The 14,911-nt window shown below is 44.1% G+C and overlaps 1 protein-coding gene across 1 annotated transcript in view; it reads right to left on the bottom strand.

The window, feature by feature from the left end:
* The window catches only part of LOC142578378 (MAM and LDL-receptor class A domain-containing protein 1-like), a 241,392-nt gene that overhangs the window by 63,603 nt on the left and 162,878 nt on the right, over nt 1-14,911 (bottom strand). Inside the window, exons 42-44 of the mRNA XM_075687771.1 lie at nt 13,524-13,673; nt 6,824-6,997; nt 4,769-4,867 (exon numbers count right to left, since the gene is read on the bottom strand). Of these exons, the coding sequence (XP_075543886.1) occupies nt 4,769-4,867; nt 6,824-6,997; nt 13,524-13,673 (423 nt within the window). The remainder of the gene's footprint in view (nt 1-4,768; nt 4,868-6,823; nt 6,998-13,523; nt 13,674-14,911) is intronic.

Below are 14,911 nucleotides of genomic sequence, written 5' to 3'. Positions count from 1 at the left end.
CATTTGACTCTCTCCATGCCATTATCGTCGAACCACCGTCGTCATACCATTTTACTCCCGCTAACGTCGCCACGCTGTTGCTTAAACGTCATCATCACTGCGTATTATCATGCCGTCGTCGTTATACCGCTTTTCCATCCATTAACGTCATTTCTTGCTCGGAATTTTATAATAAGCATGTTATATTTACTTAATTGTGATAATGGCTGATATTGTCATGCGATGGTTGTCATTACGTCATTGTCGCATATAAGCTATCATGCATCACAGTCGTCATGCCATCGTGATCATACAGTCATCGTTGCCTTATTGTCCCCATGTCGTTGTCGTCACGTTGTCGCCATTTTTCTATCAATATAATTTAGGAATCCACATCTCATTGTCTTCATACCATCGTCGCTATATGACTTTGTCATTTGAGCAATATCATTGCTTCGTCTTTTCATCGTCACGCGTCGGCGTCATACAGTAGTCATGCCACAATACTGATTGGCGACCTTGGCAATCGAGTGTAAAGAAAATTGAGGCTGTTTGTGAATATGGGGCCTATAGCCGCAGGAACGAAACTCTCAATATTACATGTGGTGTCGTAGAGCGACAAGACTACATGATGTAGCAACTGGCCCAACAGTCTGCGCTTCTAAATATTACAATTAAACGTGTCGAATAAGCGTGACTTCCGGAATGTGGTCCATCCGTACATTTATCGACTGCTAGTCGCATTGCCCTCGCCAGACATCGTTAGTTGAGATCTGCCGCAATTTTTATAGTTGGATTTTATTCAAATGTTTATCGCCTGATATATAAGTGCTTCCCGCGGAACGTAAATTTGTTCAGGGCATTTTTCTCTGCCCTTCCTTCTGTTTTTTTGCAGTAGTTCAGCTATAACCATGCTATTATCTGGACGACCAACTCAAAAAAAAATGAACGCTGCTTCAAAGCTCTTATGAGGGCATGGAATTCACATGACTGTTACAAGGGTCGGACTGTCGCGCAGCGACCGCGACGGAATGCCGGCGATGGTATGACAACGAATACATGAGAATGATGCAGCGATAACGATTCAATGGAAAAGCCATGAGGGCAAAGGGTTGGCGAGGAGTATATAGCAACAATAGCTTGAAAGTGACTGTACGGTGAAACCTGTATGACGACGATGGCGTGATGACGAAATGACAAGAATCAGATAACCAAGTTGCAGTAACGATGATGGCACGACTACGAGGGCATTACAACGACGGTTCGACAATGGAGGCACGATAGCGTCTGAAAAAGGCGACCAGATAAGAGTTACATAATCACGCTTGAATGAATGAAGCATAATTACAAGGAAGTGGTGATGAAAAATTAACTTTGATCGAACGTACAAGGCATTATGACGATGACGGCGTGGCAGTCCGATGACGTTACTGAAATGGTGACAAAGATTAAACCATAGCGCGACGACCACTGTGTGACGACCATCGTCTCATGACGATGACATGACGAGAGTCAGATGACAAAGCCGAAATGACGATGATGTATCAACCACCACTGCCTCACGACTTCGGACACATACTTAGTGGCTTAAGGTATAAGGAAACTTGTACCACTACGTCAGAGTAGAAGGCGTGACGATGACAGCATGACGACAAGAGGTCACGAAGCAGCAATGCCGACGATTGCACTACCACGACAGCATTGCTACCGTGGTGTGAAGACGAACGCTTAACGACTGTATGACGATCATAGCGTGTCCACGAAAGTATGATGAATGTCGGATGACAAATATGAAACGATGGTGATGCAACTACCACAAAGACATCACGGCCACGAGTGTATATCTCGTGGCCCAAGCTAATGAACAACTTGGACTACTGGGCCGGGCTAGAAGGCGCTTTTCACGCTTCCCGGCAACTGCAGCTTATGTAACCGTAATGTTCACCGAGAGACGCTGGCGGCGAACGCTGTGCACGAAGACGACCTTTCTGGTTCATTTTTTGATGGGGTGCGAGAAACCGGGGTGCCGCTCCTTTCCTAATAAAATAAACCTGAAAGGTTAGCTGGGAAACGCTATCTTTTTAAAAGGGGGTTATGTTTCAGTTTCCGCAGGACGGGAATTATGTTTTCTCCTGTATTCAAATTCCAATTCGATGCTACCATGTCTGTAGGTGGCGTGTTAATTGTACGTTATGATTTTTTATGCATTTTACCTTAAGAAATTGAACTAGTTCAGTAATTGCCTTGCGCCACGTGGAGGTCTTCCGTGGTTGGATATGCGTGGTTGGAAATTCTCTTTAACGAAGCAACGTCCGACGCTGGGAGCCGGATGTCCTACGACACGTGCTCTTAACGCTATCGCGTTAGTACCACGGAGCTGTAATGACTCCGATGGAACGACCACGACCCTTATGTAATACCCCAGATGGGGCCTTTAAGGGGAATAATAAATGATGATGATGACAATGATGATGATGATGATGACAGTATCACAACCAGGAACACATACCTGGTGGCTGTAGCAGTTCGATAAGTTGGGCCACTGGGTCAGCGTAAGACAAACAGACAGACAGAAAGGCAGACATACGGAGACAGATAATGAATGCATGATGACGACGTATTACGAGGATTGTATGCCAGTGGTATGTGGGCAATCTGATGCCAACGAGTGCATGGTGACAATTGCGTGACGATGACCGGATCTCGAAGAAGTAGCACGACGACGACATGCAGATAATCAGACGACGAAGCTGAAGTTATGGGGACGGAACGACCGCGACGGCACCAAGGCGGTTGTGTGGCAACGAATGCATGGTAACTGTATGACGGTGATGACATAATGACGACGGCAGAGCGAGTGACAAAGTTGGAATGGCCGCGATGCAACGACTACGACAGCATCATGACCACGAAGGTATATCTAGTGGCGCGATCTGGTAAATAACCGTGGGCCACGGGTCGGGGTAAAACGCTAGACGGACATATAATATATATATATATATATATATATATATATATATATATATACATATAAAGAGAGAGAGCGAGAGAGATGATAGACAGATAGATAGATAAATAAGACTCGCATTAAAATGGGTGTGAGAAAGAGCGCGACTTCAAGCATATATCCTGCTTTCGCGGTGTAGACTACATGACTCCACCGTTTTCCAGGCAGCCATTTGTAGGCCAAAGTTGTTACTGTATTACATGCTTCTGCAGGAGCATCAGTGTTCTCCTCAATGTTTAACTGTGGGCTTCCATATAGTTTCGCATTGTCGCGATTGCGGGCGCGCAATCCCAACTGCATGACGTACCGTTCTGTCCTGACATAGTAGCTAACTAAGAAGGGAAGTAAGAGAAGCTTTAGGCATTGACCGATTCAATGGCCTATGCACCAGTCAGTGATCAATAGCTCTTTTATCAAAATAATCAAAAGATCATTTAAATGCTCCAGCGTATATTACTTTGGTATATTATGTCTACGCTGGCGTGATACGACAGTATGCCGTTGTCGCTTTTCTTGCACTGTCCCTCTTGAATTATCATTAACAGGACAACAGTAACTTTCTTCATCGACAAACTGAAGCTTTAGAGAATGACATTATCGAAAACACCGAGCACCTACTCATGTTAGCCCACTAGTTAGCCGCTAGTCTTGTTAGCCGCTAATCATGTTACTAGCGGCCTGGCTTCTACGATTTAGTGGGTGTCTACCGCTCCTTCGTATCTCCCTCCTCACAAATCAGTGGCCATCGGTCGTGCCTTTTCTGAATAAATTAATTCGTTCAGTCATTCACACTTTCCTGCATTGTTCATTGTCCTCCAGTTTGATATTCTTGCGCGAACAAATCAATGATGATTATTGCTCTTTCCAGTTCCCGGTTGACTCCAATGGTTGGTCGTCATTAAAAAAAAAAAAAGAAACGTCAGTTGTTAATGCCGCCAAGGTCATCTCGGTTCAATGATTTATTTTTTCTGGTGTTGTCACTATTGCGAATATAGCTTTGAATCCAATAGACTCTTTCTATTTATCTGTCCGTTCTCGAAGCAATTTACAGTTCTTTTTCATCATCGTTATGTCCATAGCAGAGCTTCTTCAGTTTCTTATTTCCAAGGTCTTTTCAATGTGCGATGAATAAATAACGATATATGTATCATGAAATAGGAGGGCACGCCATTTTCGGGCTAGAGAAGAGAACTGCGTCCACTTGAAATTTCTATTATTTCGATAATGAAATGGAGGTGCCACGAAATATGTGGCGTAGAACAAATAACACGTTCTAGCAAGTGACGCTAGAGGTTCATTATGAACCTATTACGAAACCATTAATAAGAACAGCTAGAGGTTATCTTATGAAGTGATGAACTTGTTATTATCACTGATATTTTACAATTAGTGATGTTATTAAAATAGTCATGGCTAACGCAAGTCTGTGGCAACTGTCCTCACTAGGAGAGCTGTTTGTCCTGAATTTGAATAATATAAGCTGATGATAGTTACAATGATAGTGCTGACATAGATTATTTATAAAAACAATGTTCTACACATGTTCGCACTGAGCAAATAATGACACTGCAGTTCTCTTCTGCTACTTAGTCAGTTTCTTCTTTTAAGGTATTCCTTTTGCCACTTGTTAGCAGTGCCCAGATAGTGCGCAATATTCAATGATTGACGATGTACGTAGTAGTGCGTATCATTTTACTTGCATTTTGTGTACTTGATTTCCTACATGTCGCATTCATTCTTATCGAATGAGTCAAAGTTAACTTTAAAAGAGTTCATACTCACGTCGTTCAGGAAGGTAGACGTAAAAAGTTACTACACAGGAACGAGCGATCTGACCAAGCCGCGGCGTCATCATCGCATTCGCTGCTGCCCGGGGTGCGTCTGTAATTTGCGAATGTTGTGTTACGCAACTTGAAAACAAAATCTTCCTTGCAGATAAACTGCATGCACTTGGGAAATTAAGATCAATCCTGTGCGAAGGCAGCTGTTTAGTTACGTGGGCTGTCAAAAAGTAAGGAGAATATTAACGAAGTGTCCGAGAAGGAGGCGAGCCTAGAGGCTCAAATTTTCACAACAAGCACACGAAATCAGTGAAGCCTAAGGTCAAGAAAGAAGCTAGTATTTTGTAAATGTAAATATTGATAGCATAAATTGATGAACAACTTCAGATTATTATCGATGAAAACGCAACCGCAAATGGAAAGAATGCCATTAGGGCAATGCATGAAACAGAACCTACAACCTCCGAGTGAAGCATAATGCTCTACTAATTGAGCTGCCACGACCACTCTGACTCCACCTAAACCATTACTCCACTCACTTCATACACACTATGGCGGTGAATGGACAACAATCTAGAACAAGGGGATGTCATGAACCAATAAACCCTCGTATGCTGCCTCGTAACTGTCTCAGTTTCGGCTCTTGCTATGCAATGGGCGACAAGAAAAAATGGGAGCGAGGATATAGTCATATAGGATATAGGTCATATAGGTCATAAGTAATGACCATACAAACTAAAAGAGAATAAGACTACAGAAAGGTAAAGAAAAAAAGAGCTGTATCTTTCTACATTTTACATGTGCATTGGCTGTGTTTTAGCGCGTCTCGCCGGAGAGAGGTATGCGTTGTTATACGTGTGCGCAAAAAAATTATTCCTCCAGGCCTCGCAGCTGTGTGTTGCGTATTTAGGAATCATATTTGGCTCGGGTAGTCATCTTAGGTGGGTTCCTAAACGAGGCCCTATATTATGTTGGTGAATTCAATAATATTTCTGATTATGCCCTGTACAAGTTGCACCGTAAATTATCTAGAGTTTTTTTACAATCCCTCTGTAAAAGATAAGTGGCCGTTTCAAAGCTTTGTACCTCTCGTAAGCCCAACAGCCTCATCAAGTTTCACTCGATGGGTTATATTTTGCTTAGCAACAGGAAATAAGTTAGTCTGTGAGAGTTCCATAGTTGGACAATGAAGGGTACGCATTACAACGGCAATCTGTCGGAATCCAGAAAGTGTTAGCGTCCTTTCCAGCAGTGCAAAGGGACTCGCAGCACTTTAAGAACGGGGATGAACTGTTCATTGTGGGATTCATTTATATTCTATACAGTGACCACTATTAAAAAGGCCGTTCAAATACTTCGGCAGTTAGGGAGCAGGTATTTTTTTTTTCGGGACTCAGGGTCAATACTGGTGTAATTTTTGTCTATCGGCACTTCCAGAAACTCCCTATGGCTCACAGAAATCAACCTTCTCTACTGTTTTCATTCAATGACAGTGGGCGCCAGCCACCGATAAGCAACGGGCCCAGGGCCTAACTCCCCAAACCCGAAACACCATTCCACTTAGAAAAAATAAAAGAACTTGTTTGTTCACATTTATTTATGGCCACGGAGATTGTATTTATACGAAGGAAACACTGAAGTAATAATTGAGTATTGTAACTCATTGCATTAATTAGTACGGTAATTGCTCAATTAGTAATTGATGTGAGGAACTATTCGCAACCAAAAACATCTTCCAGGATACCAAGAACGTTAGTATAGGCTCTACATTGGATTTCGTGTACTTAAAAAGCAGTTTCTACGCATCAAATCTTGTGTATAACGATGATAAGTTCGGCTTCGTTATGTTAAATATGCATCATTCATCTTCTACATACGTTGTTTATTCATAAAATGTATGTACCAAGAAGAGGCGATTGTTGGCTGCAAGGAAAACACGGAAGTATAGTTCCTTCCTTTCGAACAGACGCACGCACCAAGGCACGGACTCTCTGTAGGCCATGTAAGTATCAGAGGTACCAAATGCATTCTAGTATTTACTGGGAAAACTTCTTACCCCTGTTGAGTAACGAGTAAGCGGCATATGCGCCATCTGTGCCGTAATTTCGGTCCACATTTGGAAAGTATTTCTTGCGCTTGCCATAGTCCACAGTTGTCCAGTTCCAACCAAGGCGCGCGCTCGCATCCAAGTTCTCCAAGCCGCACAAGTCCTCCGAAAACTCGCAGAAGCCTGCAGTACACCAAGTCAAAATTTGAACATTACTGTTGAATTCACCTTTGCATAAGGCACTATAAAATTCAGCGAGATGGCCTGCTGTCCGCAACAGGATACCGAAGTAGTTCATACTGGAGCCGTTGTTGCTATTTACTTTAATTTTTGCTTCCATGATCATTGTCGTTCAATGAACCTAAAGAACCCTCCAGATTGCAGAAGGCTGGAAGGTGAAAGGATGCATGTTTGCACAACGTATTGTGTATTCTTTTGATATCATCGCACTAGCATAAACCTCACAGCAGGCCAGAACCTTACAACAGCGATTATCACCTCGATACCGCAAGGGGGGTTGTGCTGCAGGGCCCTGAGAAAAAAAAAAATGAACGAAAATGAACTCGCAAGTATAAACAGTGTGCGATTTTTTTTTGTCCAAACTGTATGTTGACTAGGCGATCCCGGTGAACAAGCCCTTGCGCATTCGCATGCGCCAAATTTCAAAATGTCAGGTGGCTTAGATAAACTACTTAATGTTTCTGAACTGGATAGTTTTGGTGCGATTTACCACAATGGTTTGTACACAAGATGCTCAGAACATAGACATTTACAAAACATGAACGAAACGCCTACTAGGCACTTTCGAAATACACCGCTCCACTCACAAGGCACTGTGGCGTCCTCCTTTGTAGTAGTGCAGTGCGGCATTTATTCAGTGTGCTCAACTCCCCTTGCTTTCTGTTTATTTGTTGCCCGCGTTCCGCTGCAGCTTTTTTTTCAAACCCGCCTCGCAATTAGTTGCTTATATATTGAAGTTTACTGAAACCTAGAGTAAGGTCCCCCCCCCCCCACTCGCTTTAATAATACGATTCCTATTCATGCGGTGACCTCGGTGTCATAGCACACGGACATTTCTCTTTTTTCTACCTAAATATTTCGTACCACGCTAACTGTGCAGACACAATGACACAATGAAGATAAAAGAAACATATTTTTCGACAAAAGAATATCTCATACGCAGAAGAAGGGGTGTTGACTATCGTATGCAAACGAGCTGTAGTGAGCAGTCGAAAGTTCTCGTATGTGATTCCTGACATGCCAGTGATTTCATGCTGTGTGACATGAGGAACTCAAGTTTGGAAGAAGAGCTATGATTACTTGCGCTTGCAGGAGAACACAAAAAAAATTAGCCCTCAAAAGTCTCAAACACGACGCACGTTCTTTCGAAAGGTGGCCAACTTTCGTCGCTGAGCAACGGCAAACCTTTACTACGCTTGGCGGTAACGACGCTCTTGCACTGCCGCAAATACGCACCTTGCCGAAGTTTTGCTAATGAGTAAACACATACCCACATTTCGGCTCTCAGCACAGAACATCCATTCTTATTCCGTAAAATGAACCCATTCGTGCCAGTTGGCGCAACGCCGAAAACCCTACGAAAGTATGCCTTTTTGGAGCACCACCAATTGATTTAACCAACAATAAACCTGAACTCTTATATTGCACAGAAAGACTTAAAAAATTCAATGAAGCTTAATGGGACCTTATCATTCGCATCACTGCGATAAACAGATGAACATGAAGTTCTAAACCATTCAGCCCAGACGGGATAACTTCGGTTTCTTAAAATGTGGAGAATAATAAACACGTTGTAGTAATAGTCGGAAGAGAAAGGAAAACAAGCGTACCCTGTTCTATTACTATGCCAATATCAGCAAAGAAGTCGCAGTTTTGCCTGAAAGCCAAAGCATTGTTGGAATAGCAAAATACTAGACAGCTTTATCAATAACGAGTGTAGTATTATCGTGCATACAAACTTGCAATCAATCACTTATTAACTAAATTATCTATCATGGTGCCCGCGTGCATACGCAGACATAAACGAATCACACTCGATGACCGCGGACACTCACTGTCAAAAACCCGGAGGACAGTTAAAGCTCCGCATTTAAGAGTGGAACTCCCCTCCCCCAACAGTATTCGAATATTCCTGCCTGGTTCTCACGCTTCCTGGCAACTGCCGCTTATGTAGCCGTAATGTTTACTGGGAAACGTAGGCGGCAAACGTTATGCACGAAGGCGAGCGGGCGAGATTTCTGATAGAAACACTGCCTCATGCATGCGCCGCAGATGCGCGGAGGCGAGCGCCATCTGAATGGTGTTGTTGCAAGAAACCAAGCTCAGCGCGCCGCTCTGTGAATGGCAGAAACGCTGCAAAACGGGGTTATGTTTAAGCGCAACAGAATTATGTTTTCTTCTATTATGTATTCTGGTTTTCTGCACTTTGCGACGTTTCTGGCACTTCTTACTTTGAAAAATTCCGTTAGTTCAGTAACGCCTCTGCTCCACGCGGAAGGCGTGCGTGCTGGTGCTTCGGAATGATTCTTCCTAAACGACGTGTGACAGAAGACGCCGACACCGGATCTTATGCGACACGGGGCCACAAACGCTATCGCGTGACAGTGCTGGGGTGAGGAAGCGCGGAAGCTGCAGCGAGCGAAGTAACCTTCGCTCTGTCCATCGCTTTAACGCACGCTGATCGGTGAGAACACAGCACGCACAAAAGCATGGTCCGTCGGCGCACCTAGACCCTGCCCCCAATACAGATCAGTTTCAAGATACGGCCCACGTTGTGGCCCACGGCCCACAACGCCCCCTTACCACACCACGGTGTCTCATGTGCGAAAGAAGACGGCATGCTTCCTCCCCGTTTTCTACCTTTGCGCGCGCGAGATCGTCGGCGCACCTCTCACGCTTTCATTGGCACATACGGCACGCGGTGACGGTGTTATCGCGCTTAGACGTTATACAGAACACCACGGTGACGACGACGACGGCAAAATGCATCTGAAGTGCGAATATAATGATTAGAGCAATAAAAAACTTCGTTGAAAATGAAATATATTTGTCGGCTCAATGTTCTTAAATCGCACGTATGACAGGGGTAACGTAGAATATCGCCTTAGAGGCTAATGATGAAATGCGAAAGGCAAATGAATTAAGCTAAATGTTTTACGTTATCCCGGCTTAGCAATTACTTCCTAATGCCATGTTTCTCAGTTGAATTGAAATTAATTCCAGGGTTTTACTAGCCAAAACAACGACTTGATTTTGACGCACACCTTATAGTGTGGGAGCGTGGAAAAATTTTGACCACCAGATGTTTTTTAACGTGCCCCCAATGCACGGGACATGGGCATTTTCGCATTTCTTTTCCGTCGAAATGCGGACGCCGCGGCCGAGGTTTGATCCTGGGACCTCGCGCTTAGCAGCGCGACACCATAGCCGCTTAGCCGGCAGGTCCACGGCAGATACTTTAGTCTGGAGTCGAGGTGTATAGGTAGTATATAAATTGTGGGTGTTAATGTTCAAAAACTGCACAATGTGTTACGATTGTTGGCGTAGTGCTCGGCTCCAGATTAGTTTTCTCCTGATGCGGGGCACTTCTACATACCGCTACATCACGATCCAGAACAATATTCAGCAGAAAATTTATTGCTATGTTAAATAAATGTGCCTTGCATTGAGAAATAGGCTGCACAGCGGTCAGCTGTGTTTGATATAAGGATCACATCATGTGGTCCCAACCGAATGTTATTATTGTGCCACTAACTTGATCTGTTGTGTTCATATCATGTGCACTGTGCATCATATAGGGCAGCTGAAAATTGCGAGAGAACTGCTGGCATTAATATGTTGTGAATATGTTGTTTCCTTTAGTAGGATTAAGTAAAGCAGACGTGAATAGTCTAACATTCTTTAGACATAGCGGGAGCTATGAAGATGTCTTATTAACTGAGCAGACGGAAACGATAGTTGACTTCCGTTAATTCTACTTTGACGGGACTGATCAAATTGATCAAGTTATCCCCCCCCAGCACGTGAAATAAAAAATAAATAATAAGGCTCAAGGACATCGCTGCTGCTGTTATTTCACAGTACTCACCTGAACGTAATGCTCCCCTTTATCTAATCCACTGCCAATCTTTACGGTTTCAAAGTATCTAGGAAATGATCTGCACCTAAAAATAGCACGCCCCCAGTATGACAACATGAAAACTTGAGCATGCCTCTAATTCTGGCAATCAGAAAAAAGTGAAACTTTCATAGATTCAAAATTTCTTAGATTTAATGTCTATCTTTGTCATCCTCCGAAAGCCCTTTAATCGCTTTGGGCCATATTATGTATTCCATGCAGTCCCCTGTGTTTCATATTCTGCATTTTTTTAATGGCTCCACAGCCATTGCGACTGGGATGGTGGCAGGAGCAGGAGTTGGTGTAACATACTTGAAGAAAAACGGTGGAACGGATGGCGGCCCATGCACAGCCCAACCACTCTGCCAGTTCATCAAGCGATGCACGTACCATTACCACGGCAACGTGCTGTGGACATGTGACGCAGCTCCGCTGTTGCTAGCTTAGCATGTAAACTAAAATTTTCTGTAAATTCTCTTTTGTTATCGAAGCGACATCAACTGCTTACACGAAAACTTGTTCTGTCAGCACCTTGTGATGACAATAGTGATGATGCTGGCTGTGATGGTTTCTATTCACAATGCCTCAAACATGGTTTCTGTTTCTTATGTTATTGTTAAGCCACCGGAAATTTTCGTGCCCATTTTGTTGGAAAAAAAAGGTGCGCATTGCTATTGGGTAACCATGATGATAATAATTTGTGAACTGCCTCTTCGCTTCTACCTCTGCCCAGGCAAGGCCAAAATTCATCATTTTTCGCACCAGAGATCATGTCTCCGATACAGTCACTGTCCGCTAGTGCTATCATGACAGGTACTGCACCCATTGCAGCCATGACTGGGAGTTGCCATTGAGGCCTGCTTCACGTGCTGACATGTGGAGTTTGAATTATTCTGTGAGGGACAATTGCAGGATTTAATTGAGTCTCAGCCCATATAAATGCATGGATGCTGGCACGGGCCTTCGGTTCAGATGAAATTACCTGGGGACTAATTAACGGGAGTCTACTGTATTCGGTTTTAAGGAAGACTAACTTAGCTGCACCTTACAATGCCACTAGCGCTGAAACCTCAATATTGTAGTGTTGCTAAGTGGCACACTTCAATGCAATATCACCTAGTTGATATTCCAGAGAGTTGCTCATGTTGCATTTGGTAACCACCAAATTTACTTGTCCACTTAATCCCACATATCATCACAACGCTATGATGTGCAGATCACAGCCACCACAGGAACACGGTTGCTGCGACCAGGAATTGAACTCTCGACGTCGTGTAATAGGGGCCCTGAGCCACTTTCTATCGAAGTGGGGAAAAGCATCGTAAGTAAAAATAGACTATTTAAGAAATATTTGGCCGCAAAAAGTACTTCAGTGCGTTCAGCAGAAACGGAGTTATCGGCATTCAAACACGTCCTCCGCTGTGCTCCCGTTCCTTCTTCAATTCCGTGCATTGCGAAGTCTACGGCGTAGTGGGGCGTGCCCACAGCGCCCCGCCTTCTAAATATCGCCCAGGCGCGCAGTTCAAATTTCATTTTGGATGTAAACGTAGACGCCGCGACTTCCGCCTTGGGTGCCCTACGACGCGCTAAACATATATATATATAAGCCAAACGCGGTTGCCCTCAGGGAGTCGCAGTGCACTTAGCCAGTGGACTCGTAGCGGCACCCCGTGGCGCCCGCGGTATCTACGCCATGTAGCAGACAGCAGCTTGATGCCAGCTACGGGCCATTAGCAGCCATCTAGGGGAAATAGGAAATAGTGTCTCTAGAAGAAAGTGAGGACCAGACTTCATTGTTGGAAAGAGAGCGTTTGAGAGAAAACACCACGAAGCGCTGCAATTGAATATAAAAAAGGGTGGCGCAATAGGTGCCGCAATATTATGCGCAGTGAGTCTTGCATTGTTTCGCTTGGTATCGGTTGATGAAAACACTCGCGGATATGCGTGGGCGATCTCATTTCAAGACGGTACCTTATTCAGTGATGCCTCTGTCCAGAATCGCCTTATTTCCCCGGTAGCCTGGAAGAGGAGAGCTAACTCTCTTCCTCGTCTTTTCTATCCTGCCTTTCACATCCTGCCACTGCCTTCGTTTCTATTGTTCCGCTTCCGCGCTGGTTCACAGAAATGCGGTACAGCGTGGCGTTAGGTGCGCTCAAGAGGCCAGGCATAGTATTGCCGAAGCTCAGCATTCTTTCCTGCAGCGTGCGTTGAGTGGTTAAGAGCAGAATCATTGAGTGACAATCAGTGGGCCAGCAGTTTGAAACCGCAGAGCCACGTAACTTTACATCATTTTTTTTGGCAATGCACTCATAGATTCTAGCGACGGACGCCAAAGGCACAGGTGGACATCCGAACCAGTAACAAAGTGAGCCTGCAGCAGGTATTGCTACAAAAGTGCTTGTAGACACACCAGAAGGTTGAAATTTGCTCTTTCAGGCTATGAATTCGTGCATAAGCGGTTGGTTTTATGATTACCAGCACTTTCGTGGCAGTATAATTGCTAAAAGGCACGACACATTGTTCCACCTTAGTCTCGCGTGAAAAATAGTTCACACTGAATGATATACATACCACACCGCGCCTCGTCAGCCCCATTTGAGCAATCAGGGTTGAAGTCGCATACTTGAGTCGATGGAATGCACTGTGTGGTAGTGCCGCACTGGAATTCCTGATCTCCACAGGTGGACGATCGCGGTGTTGTCGTAGGTGACGCCGGCAACTCTGCGCATGGCGCAGAAAAATATATATGGCCCAGCGCATGCGCTAGACATAGGGAGGCAAACCCTGCCCAATTTTAGTTATTCGAAACTACGACCCCTTGGAAAAAACAAGCGTGACGCTGTCAAACTTTTTTTTTCATATTTATCTATGCGTGCAGTGCAAACACGTTTGTTTCTCGTCCTATTTTCAAAAGCACAAACATTTCTGCGATGCCTCACTTCAGTTATTCAGCTTTTGCGTGTTGAATGTTATGTAACAGGCAAATGTTCTTATAATAAAAGTCTCTTCTTTCTTTTTTTACGGCCCCTTGAAAGAAAGCTTTTATCGTTTTTGGTGACAGTGGAGACTTCACAGAGAAATGTGATAGGCGCAGCATGCGCAAAGCCCGATAGACACGGTATTTGTGCAACTCATCGATGAGTAAAATATAGCTCCCTTGTTCACCTATGAGCTTCTGATCAGGTTGCAGCCCGCTTATCAAGCACACAACTTTGGTTGCTCACTTTCACAATAAATGATGACATATGAGCTCATCATTCCACATAGCGAGTAAAATACCAGTTACTGAAAGGCAAGAAAAGGGAAAAAAGAATTAGAATTTCTTAAGCTGGCTTCGGTTCAAAGCTGTTGCTTTTATCCAGTGAATCAAGTACAGCGCCGCCCTTCAAATAAACCCACATCTCTTCAGCTATGCAGAACAATATATACAGGTAGCTGCTCTACGTTCAGTCTGTTTCATTACTGGAGAACGCTCCAGTAGGTTTAACTAGTTCCTAAAAGTTCCCGATGCACAGTTTTATTTTGAGAATGGCCCCTATTAGTCATCAAGGCTTAGTTACTCCTTCAGTCGAGTGGCTGAAGCTGTTGTCCACTTAGTGGAGCGGAGACGAAGGGACGTTCTAGTGTACGGTAATAAGAGAACCTATTGCGAAGAATTTTCGCAGACTTTACAAATATTGAAAGTTATAATCTTGTGTAATCAGACTTTGACCTTACTTTTTGTTCAAAGGCACCGCCGGCACCTTGCTTTCACTACGAACAACATGTGCTATCAACCACAGAAGAACTGATTCGCAGGACACCTACTAAACTTTACAGGGGATGTAAAAGTTACAAGCGGAATGCTGGAGGTCGTGTTTCGACCCGCTGCAGCAGTGCAGAAGAGCAACGAAGCAATTTAAACAGCAAAGTTGGACATTGGGGAGCAGAACAGGGCATATTAGTTGGTCTATCAGAGA

Source organism: Dermacentor variabilis, chromosome 4 (assembly GCF_050947875.1).
Source record: "Dermacentor variabilis isolate Ectoservices chromosome 4, ASM5094787v1, whole genome shotgun sequence".
NCBI lineage: Eukaryota > Metazoa > Arthropoda > Arachnida > Ixodida > Ixodidae > Dermacentor > Dermacentor variabilis.
This window is presented reverse-complemented; position numbering and strand designations above follow the sequence as displayed.